General features: G+C 40.8%; 2 protein-coding genes across 2 annotated transcripts in view; one reads left to right on the forward strand and one right to left on the reverse strand.

Annotated features, from left to right (window-relative positions):
• The window catches only part of LOC121723943, a 56,228-nt gene that overhangs the window by 6,543 nt on the left and 31,126 nt on the right, over positions 1–18,559 (forward strand). The window contains exons 4-6 of the mRNA XM_042110186.1: positions 132–217; positions 4,479–4,579; positions 11,984–12,247. Of these exons, the coding sequence (XP_041966120.1) occupies positions 12,002–12,247 (246 nt within the window). The 5' untranslated portion in view covers positions 132–217; positions 4,479–4,579; positions 11,984–12,001. The remainder of the gene's footprint in view (positions 1–131; positions 218–4,478; positions 4,580–11,983; positions 12,248–18,559) is intronic.
• On the reverse strand, positions 2,102–8,578 carry irx5b (iroquois homeobox 5b). Its single transcript, XM_042110481.1, has 4 exons — positions 8,223–8,578; positions 7,322–7,727; positions 6,751–7,073; positions 2,102–2,173 (listed from the first exon to the last, which is right to left on the reverse strand). The coding sequence occupies exons 1-4, from the start codon at positions 8,445–8,447 to the stop codon at positions 2,102–2,104; spliced, it is 1,026 nt and encodes a 341-aa protein (XP_041966415.1). The 5' UTR covers positions 8,448–8,578.

The raw sequence follows: 18,559 nt of genomic DNA on the forward strand, positions 1-18,559 counted from the left end.
CAGGTTCCTTTTGTGCATTGTTTATGTTGAGACTATGCTTCTCCGTGCCGAGAGTGACTCTGCAGTGGGTCCTCTGGTCCATCTGTTGTCTGTTTAAGGACAAGTGTTTATGTCCTGCCTGTTTGTCTCAGGGGAGGGTGAGGGGTCTGCCTCCTCGTGGCAAAAACATCAGATAGCTCCTCGGTGGACATAATAGAGGTCATCAAGAAACCAGTTGGTACGAAATGTTTTCACCTTCCTATCACTCATACTTTACTCAAATCCTTGATTCAAATATGCATGTATTAAAATATGTTTTTATATAAATATTAAATAGTATTAAAAATAGTATACTTTCAGATTGAAATTATGAAAAAGTATTTTTGTAACAGTGAATGCCATGCAATATATACATTTTTATTAGGGAAATGACAGACAGTACGTATAGTCTAGGCAATCTGTGAGTAAATATCACCCAACCCAAAACTAATAGCAACAAAAATTATTTTTGTTGTACTCAGTTTATGAAACCTTCCCATATCACATTCCAAAAGTCCATGAAAATCCAAGTGGTGGAATATTGTCAAAATTGTAATTATTTGTGCACAGGTCAACTATACCTTTGGCAGTTTTACTCAAGTTTCATAGTACAGGAGATGTGTGAAAATTAGGTCCAATTCTTTCATAAAGGCATGAAATTTGGTGTACAGTGTGGAGCCTTGAACATTTTCAAATATAAAACCATTATCAAAAAACCCTAATGGTGCCGTGGCAACCATTAAATGTTCCACTATAGCTGAATTAGTAATAGCGCACAAATGACACATACAGTACAGTCGCGCTTGCCACCCTCCGGATGCCCTGCCATGCACCCCACTGTGTGATCTTCTGCAGAGAAGGATATCCGTGGCCTGCAGGTGTGTGGATATATGGGAACAGATGCACTATGCTTTTATTAGCCATGACCATGGCTTCATGGGGAATTTTCATATGTGAATTGATATGTGAATTTCATATGTGATTGATATAGCACTTCTGATAAACAATTTTTTTGGCCTTGCCACCTCTTTCAATACCGTTGAAAATTACATTCAATACTGATGAAAAATAACTCTAGCTCTTGAGGAAAGAGTATGGAAAGCATAGCACATCTCACCCATCAACTCCTCTCCACCATCATCTTCAAAAGGAGAGATCTTCTTAAAGGCATTCTATTACTCTAGATGAAGCTAAATGGGATCACAGACCACATGACTTTGGACAGACTTCATCTGAACAGCCAAGTACTTCAACAATGCTGCAGCATGAAGATGACCCTCAGCTGCAGGTTCTGGTTGGCTTGCACTGACTAATAGCTAAAAAGACTAAATCTGATTTCCAGCGTGGAGGCAGAATGATACTTCTTACTGATGGCCTTTCCTCCTAGTAGAGATATGTTATTCTGATATGAGACATACTACATTCAGCACTATTGAGCCAAGTGGGCTTCATCCTGGTGTGCTGTGGACTGGTATCATAATTGTTTCCATAGCTGATAGAAATGTTGTCCATTTGAGCTCATGTCAACTTTCTGTGTCTAGAGTAATGTCTCATTGCACTGTGTGGTTCTTCCTGAAGGAATTGGAAGCCCTCAGAATAAGGAGCATTGACTTGTTATGCTTGGATCGGCAACAATGAGAAAATTAAAAATGTCCTCCACAATATGGAGCAGCTCCACCTGGAGTGAGCCTAAGGAACGCCAGCTGCTATCTGCTGCACACTGGCACCTCCTCTACCTCCCCTACCAGACTCCAACTCCTCTCTCATTGGACCCTTCCCACCTGTGTTTTGTCCCTCTGGCTTCCCCTAGCGATGCCATCCCCTCAACCTTGAGTTCACGTGCAGTACAACACATGGTCCCTATGAGCCACCGTACCCTCTCGTACCTCCAGCCAGCTCCTCCCAGCACTCTCATGTCCCCTTAGCCTGCTACCCTACACTCTCACCTCCTGTGAATGTCACCAGAATCCCCTGCCTCGGTGGCCCCCCACCTTCACAAACTCCTCACCCATAATGCACCCCTGCCACGCACTCTGCTGCCTCCATCTATTGCACTCCAGGATGTAGATCAACATATGCTCTCTCACCGCTCTCCTTCCCTTTTCTTGATGGCACAGCACAGATCTGTGGGAGAATAACTGCAGCCCCTCAGGCACTGAGAAAGACAACACCCCGTTTATAGAATACTACACATTTCCAGTACTTAGATCGCATGAGAATTTATAAAATTATAAAAAGTCTGATTAAAATACTTTTGAAAACTATTTTGCATCCCTAGAACACAGATGCATATACTTAAATGGGTTAAATGTTTTATACAAATTTTGCACACCGGCTACCCTGATGAAAGTAATCATGACTATAACTGAGGACAAGCTTTGATAAACAGTAGCATGTAAAAACAAGGGTAGGGCCTAGTCAGGCGACTCCAGACCCCCGCCCCTATGGTCAGTAAAGAAACTGACAGGTTTTAGTTACAGTTAGTACAAACTAGGACTAATATTATTGATAGTTTATGAAGTTGTCTTACATCAAACATGGAGTCATCACTGTGTGGTTGACTGGGCTGTTGACAATAAGCACCATCACTACATTAGATTCTCAAATGGCACTAAATCCATGCCATTCACCTTAAACTGTACTGACCTCTGCAAAGACATACTATTCAGATCATCAGGACTGTTGGAAAATACGTTATCAATTGCACACTCAGAGTGGTGTATTTGGACAAGCACAGCAAGTCAACAAGGTCATTTCTATGTATGACAAAGTGTAAAACGAAATGCAAGTAGACAGTGAGAGATTGCAGAGCTTCATTTCCAGGGCATGCCTTATTACAGTCTTCCCACAACTGAGAATATTATCATCTTAAAGGGTCAGTGATTGTGTCAGCTTTCTATTTCATTGGGCTGCCTTAGCTCTGCGTGATATTATTTGTATGGGAGAGAGGGCTATGGGGTGCTGATGCTGTGCCGCTTCTAATGATCCTTTCAATTAAAGAAGATCCCTGAGGCAGGAAAGCAGCTGCCTGTTTAACTACCACCTCCCTCCCTCTCGATCTGATCTCAAGCAAAAAATAATGGTACCATGCAGAACCATTTAAGTCTGTTTTCTGAGAGACAGAGTCCCATCTATTATTAAGCAAATTGAGCCATCACTGTCTCTAGTGATTTGGGTCACAAATGAAATCAATTTCACAAGCCTGGAGGACCCTTGTGTGATGTTTGACTGGGCTTAAGAAAGCCACCTCTGGAGATCCCAATATCTGTGTGCTTAATAAGTATTTATAAATAATCATGTTTATGAAAATGCAACCCATCTCTCTTTGCATTTACTCACTGACATATTCAAGCATGTCCTTGAATGCAAATCTAAACAAATGTGATGTTGTCCACCATACCTCATACTTTACCATGCTTGGGGAGAGAAATAAAAGAAGCTCATCTTTTACTTCTACATCACAAAATGAAGAACCACCTTGGTGACCTTTTGGAAATGACAAAGCCCTATTTCAAATACCAATAATACAATGTCAGAGGGGTTTTATTTCTGGAACAAAAGGCGAGGTGCGTGCACAACAAATAACTTTTAATGAATACACAATGCATGACGGCAATCAATCCTTATTACATAAACCATAGTCATGAAAAACTGATATTTTACAAATGTTTCCATCCTCAGAACAACATTTGTTATGTATATTTCCATGGCCTTATGACATCATCAGCAACAACATAAGCCTATTCTATGGCAGGAACTGTTGTGTCTCTTTGAGAAAACATATTGATTGTATTCACCTGAAATCGCCTGATCACCTAATCGCTGAAAATCGTATACTCCTGGAGTCTAGTGAAGCTATGAGCATGTGATAAGTCACCTCCTGTTTGGGTTTTTGAACATGCTATATAATGAAAGCAGTTTCTGCCAAACACAAGCTCAGTTTCCGCTGCAGTGATAGTTACACTATTCAGTATATGTCATCTTCCAATGATTGTCTGCTGTTATCATGTAATTCCCTCAATTTAAAGGAGCACAGACGTTTATTGTGTGTATGTGTTACTTTGAGATGGGTCAGTTTCTGTATCTGATTGATACTTCTGGACAGCTCCTAGAATGATTTGTATATTTAGCAGTAGCCTTTTTCCTTGTGTGTTTCAATCAGCTGGCTAACTTAGAATGGAATTCTTGCAGTTGATAGATATTTACCATTTATAATCTATTTTCTAAAAAAGAATCCTCCCTGCTTGTCCAATACTTCATTGTATCTCAGCTACTGAGAAACTGTTATGTACTGTAGTCAGCTGTTCTACTATAGACTAGTACAAGTGGAAGAAGTATTGTAAATAATTGTGGTAGACCACTGATATTTTTTTTTATATATTTCCAATATTGATAATCACATGGGAAAGAGAAGCTGACCATCTAAAACAACATAGCTACATTTCTTTCAATTGTTTCAGGTGTCTGCAAAATCAATGAAGAAGATGAAACAATGGCAATCATAGACCTGCCTCTCAAAACTACAAAGGCATCTTATGGACATCCACTAACTTAGGTTGAGGTAACTGACAACTAAAACTTGTTCATACAAACTCCTAAAAATAATGTAAATTTAGTCATTTTATTGACTGCACAACTCCCAGCAAAGCATCTTATCGTCCACCAATTCTTTGCTTTTCTCTGATTTTGACATGTGAGTTCGCTGATAAGTGACTACAGCTCATTTACAAAAATTAGCTCATTGCCATGTTAAGACATTTTATTCCTCACTTGTTATTCAACTTTTTATATATTTGAAATTGGCCAGCCTTCTAATGTTAATGAACTTCATAACAGGTGTGATATTAAAGCTCTCCTGTTGTGGACCATTACTATTCAAGCTGCTGTCTTGAAACCCCTTTCGATTACACAAACAACTGTGTTCTTAAAATTGTAACAAGTCCACATTGGATGTACAAATGTAGTTTATTATTTAAAGGTTTCTACTTTTATTGTTCTTAAACTTTGTTTTCCTTACAAGAAATGTCACTCATTGTCCACTTTTGTCCAAATTAAGGAATTCCAGTTTTCAACATACTGGGTACCGATTTAGTGCTTGGGGGTATCCATTACCCAATTCAGTGAAAACTGATGGCAAGGGTCCTGTTCCTGATTGGAACAACATAGCTACATAGTGCAATTCCAGGTGCTCTGAGCATGCATCGATATTGACAGAGTCAAAGTTTGAATCCATTATTTTAAGGTAAAAGAGCTACATTGTGTAGTGTTCACTGTCCATTTGTGTGTTGTCTCGTTGTTTCAATCCAGGCATTATCATTTTACCAGTTTGTTGTTGTATAAAATAAAATAGACCGAAATTAGACAGAAATGAGCTCCAATCAAGTCGTGTTTGGCCATAATAATTGATATTCGTCTCTTCCTTCAAGTCCTGCCAACAGTGCACTCAACCTAGAAACTATAAACCTACAAACAGTGCACATATGAACATGTGTCTGATCTAGAAATAGTGATGTTTTATTATATTAACATTTGAAAGTAAATGAAAATATATATTCATACATAATTTAAGTTAAATATGAGACATCCCATTGCTCCCTTGCAGTTGATGCAGTTCTGAGGTATCTGAGGTTCTGTCTTCAAAAGTTGGATGTAAGATAAACAGTTGGTTAAGAAGACACTTTGTTCAACATAAGTGCAAATCAGCTGGCACATTGCCTGGTTTTGTTTTAAAATACTTTTGTGTTTCCCGGTCTAGAATGTTGAACACTGACTGCAAGCATTAATGGCCACTGTCCCTGAATAGAATAATTTCATCTGTATCTAGCCATATTTTTTCTATAAAGTACACTCTGCTATAATTTGTTGTATTAAGTATTTATTTTGAAGTTATATATCCAATCCAGATATATATCCAATTCACAGAAATGTGAAGTGTGTCACATCAAAGTTTTGGAAAAATAATAAATTATACAAATGAACACTAAAACCAACAGGATCAATATGAAATCATGTACAGGATATGTACAGAACTCACAGAAACAATAGGGCAGTCACTCGGTTTCAAGCATTGGCAAGCATAGCCTAAGTTATGCATGTTAACTCAGTCTGTACTTAATTAAAAACGTGCACATAAACGATTAGCTTACCCAACAAATAATTTACTTTCCTTATGTGGTGTGCTGATTAAGAGGGATTTATCGCTCAAAATGAGTAGTTGAGCTAAGAGGGAACCGCTTCTTCTGTTCAGCTGACCCAAAGAGAAGGAACAAACATGCGAGCGAAGTCCATTGTTATTGGTTTGTGAACCATCGTTTACCCTGCCTTCGCAAGATCCAGACCTGCAGTCACTCAGTGGGGCTATCTTGCTGACCACAATTGAAGGCATAAAGTGGATTGTTGGCAATATCAGTTTCCAGCAAATTCATTGATTTACGTTATATACCGTACATTATTATGCATGGACATGTGGTCTCAAAGATTTCTGTCCCGCACAAAAGCGTCGGCTCGTTGTGAAATTAACTGGTTAAATCCGTTCAAGTGGGTTGCAGGACCGGTGCCTGATCCGTTTAGATGCCCTAGTGAGCCATAGTTCGTAAAACACGTATACACTGATGATGTGCAGTACAGGTGACGTGGGAACATCGCATTATTCAGCAAATGACACTGTGTTGGTGGCCGAGAAAACGACTGCACGCTTGTGGATATCAATGCGCAACCACCCTCTCCAGAGACCTGGAGCGAGCTATTCCCTGAACCCGGAGAGGTTGCAATCTCGGCGAGCGACCACAGTTTAGGTTTGGGGTTTGGGGGCGGTGACAATACCAGGACAGGTGTTGGGGTAACCCTCCCATTAACGGACGACTGCGCGTATGGTGACACATCCGTTCGCGACGGTTTCTCATGCGCAAAAGTGTCCAGCTCTGGAGAAGTGCTGGGAGACTCTTGTAAATTACGTTCCTTGTTTTTTTGTTCTGGATGACTGGAAATCGGTTCAGTTGTCCTCGTGTCCTCGTCATAGATATCGCCTATTTTTCTTGGTTTGTGTTTTTGGTATTCTGCAAAAAAAAGTGCCCTGTATTATGAGTCCGACAATTTGAAAGCTACAACATTCAGTGATAAACTACAGTGAAAAAATAATAAACTCTTTGCAAGTTTATTGATGCTGGTCATTCAAACAACAGTATCTTGCTTATGATTTAATTAGCATGATCATAGTATAAGGCCAAAGCAGGTGAAAATAGCATGCGTAAAAAGGGACCTTTACGCCCGAGTGTCTCTGAAAAGCTCTGCCAGAGTTGCCTACCTGAGTTGAGAGTTGAGCCGCACATCTCAGTGGCCTTTACAAGTTCCGTGTCGTCATCGTGTTTTTCCAAATCAATGTGGTCATCCTCATCTTCGTCCTCACTCCGGGCGCGCGGTGTCCATGTCACCTTATTCTCTTTTTTAAGCCTCCGCCTGGCGTTGGCAAACCAGGTAGACACCTGGGTGAGAGTCATTTTGGTGATGATGGCCAGCATGATTTTCTCACCCTTAGTTGGGTATGGATTTTTTCGGTGTTCGTTAAGCCAGGCTTTGAGTGTGGCAGTGGCATCCCTGGTGGCATTTTTCCGGTAAGTGGGGTCTCCAAAGGGATACGCACCGAGCGCCCCGACATATGGGTGATACCCTAAAGACCCAGTCATGCTTGACGTGTGGTCAAGTGGAGTTCCCTGAAGAATACATTAACATAATCAAAAAATAAAATATGTGAAAGCCTTCTCGCTATTCACCAATTCTGTGACTAATACACCAAGGCATAGCCTATATCTTATATTTGTATTCGTATTAACCCGAATAGCTCAAAAAGAGGAGACCATTTAAAGGTAAAGATCCTTTAAACACGTAGGCTATAGCCAACTTATTTAAATAACAAATTATGAATTATAACTGTCACACGCACACGCGCAGTGTTAGTGAAATATATTGGAAGCAAATAAAACAAAATGGTGGTATTCGCATTAGCAAAACATTTTTTTCAAATTAAAATAATAATCACATAGGCCTACCCTACACATGATGAAAACGATAACCCAATATCTAGATAGCCTATACTTGGCCTAATCAATATGGCAAACTATCTTCGAGTTCGCAATTTTTCCACAAATCTAGCTGTTGAATTATGTCCAACTTCAACGAAAAGATGCCATGTATAGTGTAGCACTTACCATAAATGAAGAGAATAACGCGCTTCCTGCCTCCGTCCTGAACTGGACATTGTTCAAACTGGCCGACTGAGTCGAGATGCCAGGTCCAACATACGGAGCGAAGGCTGAGTCAGAGGATCTCCCAATTTCCTCAGGTCTAGGTCCGGCGATCACTCCTGAATTGTAGTTCGGGACACATGGGTAGGGTGCCAACGGCTGGTACAGGTAGCCCTGAGGATGCGCCATCGTGTGTGCTCCATAAACGACTTATTTATTGGAGCTTACAGCCGAAGTCTGCAAAGTTTGTTTATCCACCCACATGCCACATGAAAATGTTATTGTCCATGGCTATGTTGGTGTAGTTGTTGACAGCTTATTTTTTCCTCCTCATCCACAATTATTAATAACTCCACACGGTATTTCCGCTCTTAAATGCTAAAGCCCAACTCAGAAAACAGCTTGACATTGTAAACTCCAAAGAGAATTTTGACACCTTCTACATGCCGTACGCGCTCCTCCTCCAGATCAGGGTGGCAAAGCAGAAGGAATTTTAATAGCGCGTCTCAAAAACATTCGACTGATTAGCAGGATTTTTGAGCTCCTGCGATTTTTCCTTTTCCTTTTTTTGTTGTTGTTGTTGTTGTCAGTTTATAGCCCAATATCAACTCCCTGTGGTCTTTTCCTGTAATTTCCACTCTCATTTAAGAATAAATTGTTACTGTTTAATCTGCAAAACCCCATTCAGGAAAGAAAAACGTTGACCGTGGAGGCGTTTACCTTTCTTTATGATGGAATGAAACCGACTGAATTCACAACTGAAGCAGACATGGGGCATGGCATCTAGTCAACTGCCTAACTCAGAAAGCCCCAACAGCTATTTCAGTGCATGCATGGCTTTTCGGTTCATGTTCATCCGAATGAATGTCAGTTGATCTATGCTACAGCAGAGGAGTCAAGAGTTAATCTGCAATGAGTAAAACCGGTCAGGAGGCTCCGCAGTAGAGACGAATGCAACTGTTAAAATGGCCTCACGAGATAGTAACGTGTAACAGGTAACGTGTGTAAAAGGTTATTCGAAAACGAAACGTCCGACACTAGACTGGATTTGTGACACAAGTTTTAAAAACACTTGTCATCGTAGAAAAAGGTAAGATCACATTTGTTGCGCAGCGCAGACTCCTATAGCCTGTATTGCTAGAGTAAAACTTGTATCTCCAATTAGGCTATTGATAATAATTGTGTGTAACTTATTTTAATTTCTTATTGCTGTGTACCGGGTGAAGCTCATATGAGTGGTGGTGTGAAACATGTTGTATGACTGGCTTTCTCCTAATTGCGAGTGGTTTTGCGGCGCTATTTGTCAGTCTGTTATCTGTAGCCATAATCTTACTTGGATCACTGACTATTATTAGCCGGCATTACCAGAGCTGTTTGCACGCATGAGTGCGCGCCTAAACACAAGTGAGAGAGTGTAGACCACAGACAAAACAGTATTAAGCAGTCATAACCACAGCGGGGAAACAACGTTTTATCATGGTCATATGTGACATATGCATATGCTTTGACATTTTGATGCATCCAATATAAACTGTAGGAAGTGCTCCCCATTAGAGGAACAGGGTGACCTCTACTATAAATATACACCGATAATCACAATAGAATGAAGCTTTATTTTAAAACTCTGCTTTCTTATATGTAGCCTACTAACACTGCTTTCCCTTCTTTGAGCCCTATACAATTGCCATTGTTAATACTCCTGAGGAGTTTGTTGGGACAAATGACCTGTAATGGGTCAAGTAACTGAGAAGTAGGTCTACACCTATAACAGAGTCAGTAACCCACAGTCAGTTGTATATTGGTTGAAACACAGTGGATAAAGTGGAAGGACACTTAGCTGAAGTCCTCTCCCTCCTTATAATATTAACCAATCCATAAAGCTTCTCTCCTTGCTGTCTTGTGAAATCATACAACATATTACAATGAAGTACAATGGGTTTTTAATACCCTTCTGAACATATTATTTTGTTAATCACACTAACAGATAAGATTACATCAATGAGCTGTCCATTTGTGTAGATATGTCTACATAAAGGAAGAGGAGAGATATATAAAGAATAGAGAATTCCTTATAATGCAAGAATGAATGAATTAGACTGAGGCAGGGTGTTAAGTGTCAGAACATGACATGGACACCATGCAATTAAAGGAAACTCACATTTGGTGGATACACTAGTAGGTCACAGCATCGAGGATGTATAAATATGAATGTGCATGTTGCTATACTTTTTTGTATGTCTTTATTTGATGTATGGAGGCAATATCCATCTGATCATGTAAAGCAGGGGTGTCAGACTTATATGAGGCAGTGGGGCTGATTTGTTGGAATGAGACATTGTGGGGGCTGTCATTTTCATGGTCATTATCCTTTTTCTGCATTGGTATCAGATTATTGATTGATGATATACTCATTTACTACACCCACTTATGAGCAAACAAGACTGATAGGTTTGTTATGTGTTGCTGTCATATACTGCTCTGTATTTGGCTACACTAATAGAATGTAATTGTCGGTGCTGCAAAACCACCTTTCCTGCATCTGCAACCTGAGTATGGTTTGTAGTGCTATTCAATTCGTTTATCATATCATAGAGATATTGTTTATCTATTGCTGGTTGACCGAATCTGGCCCCCGGTCTGTATCTTTGACACCCCTGATGTAAAGTATTCATACATGGCCAGTATGTGACAGTATGTCAGTGTACAGTATGGCATTTTCAAAACAGTGAGTACTTTGGACTTATTCAAAAGGCTGCAGTAAAGAAGAAATATGGCAACAATATGAGAAGACAGTCCCTCTGTTTTGTCTGTTGAAGAGGTCTACGCTTTATATGCAGCATATTTGAGAACTAATATTATTGATTAGATGCTCCAAACTTAATGTTACATTTTTGTTTATACTTACTTAATTATACCCTAAAGGTTAGTCAAAATGGAAAGACAGGAAGCGAAGGTATTCAGTTAAAGCAACAACAAAGAGTTTTTTGTACCTTAAAATAATGTTTCCAAAATCATTTCAGTGGTTCATCAACTCGTAACAGGGTGAACGGCACTTCTGCATTCGTTTTGCGTCCCTCTATCGGCTATAACCGCACTATGTAAGTTTGCCAGATCGGGTAGCAGATCTGTAGTTCGATGGAATGAGGCATAAGAAACTACAAATTTGACTTGCATCTGATGTCGCAATACATCGTACTTTCATAAAATCATGCAACATATTCTACCTTGTCTGTGGACATTGTTATTTGCAAAGCCGGTGCTGAATAAACAAATACTGCGTGCGACAGAGGAAAAGTTCTTTGTTGTTGCTTTAATACACTGGAAGTATGTGTAAAGTGAAAGTGAAAGTGTTAATCAAGAAAGTACAGAGTGTGGGAGAAGGGGCGATGGGTAATGATCTATGGTGTCTAACGGGAGGTAATCTGCTGGGATTTTAATCTCTCAGTGAACAGCAGTTGAGGTGTTCTGATCAGACCAAATGTGACATGATCTCCCATTAATAGCCACTTACTGAAAATATTTTGGTGATTCATACAGATATTAGCGAGTGATATGACTGTGCCACTGCCACTGCCAATTTGCACCTGGAATTGACATAAAATACATGCTCAACTGTTGACTTTACTAATTTCTAATTAAAGTCCAGCTCATGATCTTAGTGTCATAGAATATTTGGACCACAATTGCTTTGAAAATAATATTCAGGATTCATTCATTGTTCACAGGAAACAACACAGCATACAATGACAGAATTAATACCAGAGAACCTGCAGACCCAGGAGTCCCAACTGGCCTGCTGTGAAGAGTCAACCACGCAAACTCATGAATTTCTCGTAGACTCTAGCTCCCCATCTACAGCTCACATGCAGGACAGCCCAGAAGGTCTTCCCCTGGCTCAAGAATCCCCTGAGGTGAAACGGGTTGATGCATGTCATGATCCGGACAAAGAGGACGTAGTTCCAGCTCTGGTTGTCACAAAGACCAGTGAGGTTGGTAATGTTAGTTGTGTTCTTCATAGCTTCACGTTGAGCTGTTCTCATGATATCCCCACAATGATCAGACAATCAGGTCCTGCTATGTTCTGGAATTACCTTTACACAACTGGATACGTTCCCCTGTACAGGAAATACTTTGGGTGGTTTAAGGAAGGCATTTTCTAGTTTGTGCTGGTTAGCCTAATCAGTCATACGGTGTGAGTTTGACAGGCAGCGCATTGCACATATGCACTGTGGCCAGAGCAAAGTGGGCTGAGTCAGGCCAAAGTTAATTAATAAAATATATATAGATAGATCAGAATTTAACACTGGTTGCATGTGATTGGTTTATTCAGTTTCACTTCACCAGAGAGGTCTCACCCATTTCAGAGTCTCTGCCTTGAAGTAGCTTCCCGCTACCTATATCGCTGCCGAACTCGGGTCCATAGATTCACTCAGGCATTTTCCAGACTTTGTACATTTTGTGAGATGGCAGGGTAAACGCTGGCATCAGACATTTGTTTTTCTCTCATACAGCGTTTATACAGTGTACAGAGGTGGATATCCCAGCCTCAGAAAGTAGTCTTACAATGTTTTGCTTCTACCTGTGCAATAAAAGGTAGACTACGCGATGCTAAGCAATTTCTAACATGTAACGCTTTTTGTAACATGCAGTGAATGTCTCGTCACTGCTAGCTTTCTTTTCTCTGAGAACACTGCAAAAAACAAGTATTCTTACACAGCCCTGGCTCTGTGAACTGGAAACAAACTAACTGTTGGCAGCCTGTCCCCCACAATAAAAAACACTGTGTGCAGGGCCACTGCTGGCCATTTGGGTGCCCTAAGCAGAACTGCACTGTTGTACTGTAAAACACTGTTGTATAACATTTAGGTGGTGTTTAGCAGGGTTGTGCAAAATTCCAGAATTGAATTGAAACTGGCTCTTAAATTCCAATTCAATTCTTGAATTTCCCTTGCATTTCAGCTGAGGTAGCAAATAGATGACAACGAAAAAAAGATGCAAATGGTGATATTTTGGAAAACTTTGCGGTTGCACGTTTGCATGTAAACTGACAAAAACGGAGGTTTAGGCAGCCAGCGCCACATTAGGCCTATACGCCAGCGCCAAAAGGGCAACCTGTGTTTAGCCTACATTTTCATTTGGCTATGGTGATCATGGATGCATTCAGAGTAGCAGTTGCATTTATGTTGGTGCAAACTTTTTTGTCTGTTTGCAATTGCAAATACAGTTTAAAAGACAAAGAGGAAGTGATTTTTTGCTGTTCTTGCTATTTTCGGGATTCTGATTGGCTAACATTGGCTTGAGCTTGTCATCACACTTCCACCTACAGGCTTGGCTTGCTCTTGATGGCATATATACACGGGTTAGTGTAAACGAAAACTTTTCTGAAAACTGACAGGTGTGCACGGTGATATTTTTGAAAACGACTTGACTTGACTTGACTTGACTGTTTGACTTATAAATGGTGCACTGTCACTTTAAGGGCATCAAATCTACAAGGTTCTCATAATGACCTTTTGACAGCTCCAGCAGCATGTAATGACATGATGCTGGCTAGACATTTTCTGTTAGCAATTGAAAGTGAATTATGAGGCTCGTAGCCACCTAGCCTATCTGAGCGGAATGCATCTCAATCGGCATGTGCTTCATGTAAATGCTTAGTTTAAATGTGCCATGTGTAATGTCTGCCAAAAAATCAATTCATACTCCACATTCCATAAAAGATGGGGGCAGTATACCTCCAGAAAGTGAGTTGGTCTACTCTAAAGTAACAACCGAGACACGTGTATTGCAATTTTGCTGGCGGTTATGTTGCCCGCATACCGCCTCCCATGGCCGAAACTGGTATTATGACACCTGTCGGGCTGTGGCTAGTAATTTAGCGTGCTAATTCAGGTTGATATCTCTGCAGCACTATACCTTGTCATTTTTTAATGACATCATCGCCCTTATTTCTTCTCATTCTTTTGATGTGTGTAGCTAATTTTTACCTCAATTCTCACACATGGCCCCTTTAAGGGAAACAAATTATTGCAAACTTCAAGACTTTATCAATTACATTACACAAAGGCAAAGACCATATTTTATATTCTTTCCATTTTCCAAGTCACACCTGTTATATTGCCCTCTTACAGTTCATAAATGGTCAGTATTGTCACCAGATGACTCCGAAATCTCCTCTAGCCTCGTCTTTGTTGCCTTCATAATTTCCTTTGAAATGTTTCTTATATTAAAAAGGAGATATCAATTATCAACAATGACAAGCCAACTGGAACCTACCACTCTCTCTTTTTCTCCCTCTCTCTCTCCTGCGTGTTCAAGATACGTTCCCAATTAAATAGAGTAGCATAATGTTCAAATCAGATTTGCTGCATAGTGGAGATTGAGAGGACCCAAAAAGTATCATCCATGCATGTAACATGCTGTTGCTGCATTTTGACATTGTAAACGTTCATAAGAGTGAAAAGCAGTTTGTAAGCTACTCATATTATTGGCTAAATGTTGGTGCCCCCTCTGCCCCTTGGTGCCCTACGCACAGTGCGTGATGCACGTGGTGGTAGGGGTGGCACTGACTCTGTGGAATTGCTTGAGCACTAAGCGAGTTTTCTCTCTGGTGTATTTTGTTTGGTCATTGGTTCAAAAATAATGTACCGGTACACAACAGTTTCACCAGCACATTTAAAAGTTCATTCAGAGCAGTCGTTAATTTACGACGTCAGCCTATATGAACCAATGAATTAACTTGATGACCCTAAATAAAGAAAAACAGAGATGATTCACGGATTAAACTAAGGTAGTCCATCATTAAATCTCTGTTATTTCCAGGTGTGCCCGTTCACATGCTACTAAACATCATTAACCACCTTAGTCCAGACTACTGAAATTTGGAAACTATCATGGTTCAAACTTACAAAGTACTATGCAAGTACGACAGTTTTGGGAAACAGTCGTAATTTTGATGCATCGTACCATGTTAGTAAAAAGCTAACCTCCGTAGTTGTACAGGAAACGCACCCCTGGGTAGTAGGTGCATTTCATTGCTATAGTTGCTCCATGGATTTGTACTTGCTTTGGAGAGCCTTCACACCACATTCATTCTTGAATAGTCCACTGCAGATCTTTTAGCTTAACCCTCCTGTCTTGCAGCATTCAGTCTCATAGTCCTTAGGCTAATTGTCCAGGTCACTGGTCATGAGATCGGTTTTTAATGGCAGATTATCCACCTTCATCCTCACTTTGCAATTAATCACCTTCCTCCTCACTCTGCCTCTATGTTTGGTACTGGTTGCTATGCCTCTATGTTTGGCACTGGTTGCTATGCCTCTATGTTTGATACTGGTTGTTATGTGTGGTACTGGTTGCTCTACCTCTATGTGTGGTACTGGTTGCTCTACCTCTATGTGTGGTACTGGTTGCTCTGCCTCTATGTGTGATACTGGTTGCTATGTGTGGTACTGGTTGCTCTGCCTCTATGTGTGGTACTGGTTGCTATGTGTGGTACTGGTTGCTCTGCCTCTATGTGTGGTACTGGTTGCACTGCCTCTATGTGTGGTACTGGTTTCTATGTGTGGTACTGGTTGCTCTGCCTCCATGTTTGATACTGGTTGCTATGTGTGGTACTGGTTGCTTGTAAATGCTGTCTGTTGGTGTGCCTATGGCGAGAATGCGGTAGGGATGCAATGTGTGAAAGTTTGAACCTTTAAATCACAAGCTATTTTCTCAGGCATCAGACAGGTAGTTGCAGCACCACTATGGACAACATTTAATAAAATTGGGCATAAATCCAAAAAATGTGGTAGCGATGCATACCGGTACATTTTTACATTGATGTCATTCACTAGGTGGTGCTACAAAATAAATGAGCCATGATAATGATGTGCTCAGCTCTTTATGTTGATGGATCTTAGCACTAAACATACAACTTAAGTTTAATTCCACCGGTGGTTATGTCCCTTGGAAATTGAAAGTGAACTGAGTATTGAGAATTGAGATTGAGGGTCAGACCCAATCAGAGGTAGAGTATGTTTGGATCTCTTCTACTTCTAACCCCCCTCCTCCCCCCTAATCCCAAATAATTTCTCATTGGCTCTGCCTAGATCTCCTAGGTGAGCTAATTTGACATCCAAATGGTGAGTAGTTGATCTATTAAACTGAGTCTAATTAGCACAACTCTTCAGCCTCAGATCAGCTAATTAGTGAGATAACCTCAATGTTGAAGGTATAGGTAAGCAATAAGCAATACAAATGATGTCACATTTGTTTAAGTTTATGTAAGTAAGTATATACTCTTTTGATCCCGTGAGGGAAATGTGGTCTCTGCATTTATCCCAATCGCATTTATCCCAATCAGTGAATTAGTGAAACACACTCGGCAGTGAGCTGCCTGCCTGCTCGGGGAGCAGTGAGGTGCCTTGCTCAAGGGCACTTCAGCCTTGCCTACTAGTCAGGGTTCGAACCGGCAACCCTCCGGTTACAAGTCTGAAGCGCTAACCAGTAGGCCATGGCTGCCCCATGTTTCTTGGTAGACGCTTTTGTCCAAAGCAACTTATCGGTACTCTATTGCGCAGTGCATTAAAGCCGGCTGATGAAGGCAGTGTGCAGCACATAGCAGTCACCTGTCCATGAGTTCGAATCTAGATTGAGATTTTGACTACAGTATTTTCATCACTGTTTACTTATTTACTTTACCTTACTTATTGTGCAGAGCATATCCCCCCACTCCATAAAAATGTTAAAATCAAAGGCTACATATTCTCTGACTGACCAAAAGTGACTGACTGACCAAAAGTGTGCACCTTATATTATTATCTGCAAGTGTGTGACTTTGATTTGTGTGCACATGGCTGCAGATTGACTTTTAAATGATGTATTTTCTGCCTAAGGTGTTTTAAAATATGGATGTACTGTATGGTGGCTCAATTTATAATAATTAATTTGCACACAAAAAAGCTGGCGTCAGTGATACTACTATCATTCTACCACAGGTCGAGAGGTATAGTTTGAACTACACAACTTTACGACGTAGTACACGAACATTGTTGGAACTATGGTTTTGGGAAACACTTGTGTAGCTTAACGATGCATCGGACTATGTAAGTTGCACCACCATAGTTCAAACTATCATTTTGGGAAACAGTTGTGTCATACATACATCGTTCCAACCATGTAAGTTACTAACATAGTTGCTTGCTATGCTTTTGGGAAACGCACCCCAGAGAGGTATCCCTGAGTTTATTTGTGAGTTGCTCATTTATTAGTATTGCTTGTCAGTCAGTGGAGGACCAGGTCCAGGAGGCAAACCACAAAGCCATCACCATGAGGTGGTGAACATCTGGAGGACTTCTGGAGGACACCAGAAGAAGTCTGTCTAAAGGTGGGCACTCGACCGATACAGCTCTGTTGTCTATGCCAGAAGCCGTTAAATCAGCCTGAGCAGCTCTCGGTTGTCATAGTCATCTTGCTCGACTTATCAGCTGCTTTGACACGGTCAACCACCTCATCTTCCTATCCATACACTCAAACAAGGACATTATAGGCAAAGTCTGCTGCTGGTTTGAATCTTACCTCACTTGGTGTCATGGCTAGAAGGATAAACGTCCACATCTCTTCACCTCGCCACAGGGATACCCCAAGGCTCGTTCCTCGAGCCCCATCTCTTTGCCGTGTAGGCTACACCACTTTGCTGTTCACGATTATCCACTCGTATGGCTTCTCATATCACTGCTACACAGATGAAATCCAACTATATCTGTCTTTCCCTCCTCTGACCCCACGGTCTTGGTGCAGATCTCAGACTGTCTCTCTGACATATCCACTTGGATGAAGGAACATCAGCTAAACCTCTTTAAGACCAAACTGCTTGGCTTCCCAACCAAACAAACTATACATCACAACATTATCATCAAAATAGCTTGTGCCACTTCACACTATTCAATATAAGAAAAGGCCGTACCTACCTAACCCAACACACCTCCTAGCTCTTGGTACAGACCATGGTTTTCTCTTGCCTTGAGTACTGCAACACCCTACTTATGGCCCTTCCGCCCTTTTGTCCCTGAAGAACTGAACTTATTGAGAAGTATTTTCTCCTCCAAACTGGAAGGCATAGAGCGCAAAGCAGTGCTTCACGTGTGCGTTGATTGATGCTGGATTTGAACCAATGATCCGTAGATCAAAGCTTGCTCCTCTAACCACTGTGCTACGGCACATCTTGTACATAGTGAAACCAAAGATTGTTAAGGCGGAGCAAGATACTTCGTCGTAGTTCATGTCTATGGGCGCGAAATGGGGATCGAATCCTGTCT

Source organism: Alosa sapidissima, chromosome 11 (genome assembly GCF_018492685.1).
Source record: "Alosa sapidissima isolate fAloSap1 chromosome 11, fAloSap1.pri, whole genome shotgun sequence".
Classification (NCBI taxonomy): domain Eukaryota; kingdom Metazoa; phylum Chordata; class Actinopteri; order Clupeiformes; family Clupeidae; genus Alosa; species Alosa sapidissima.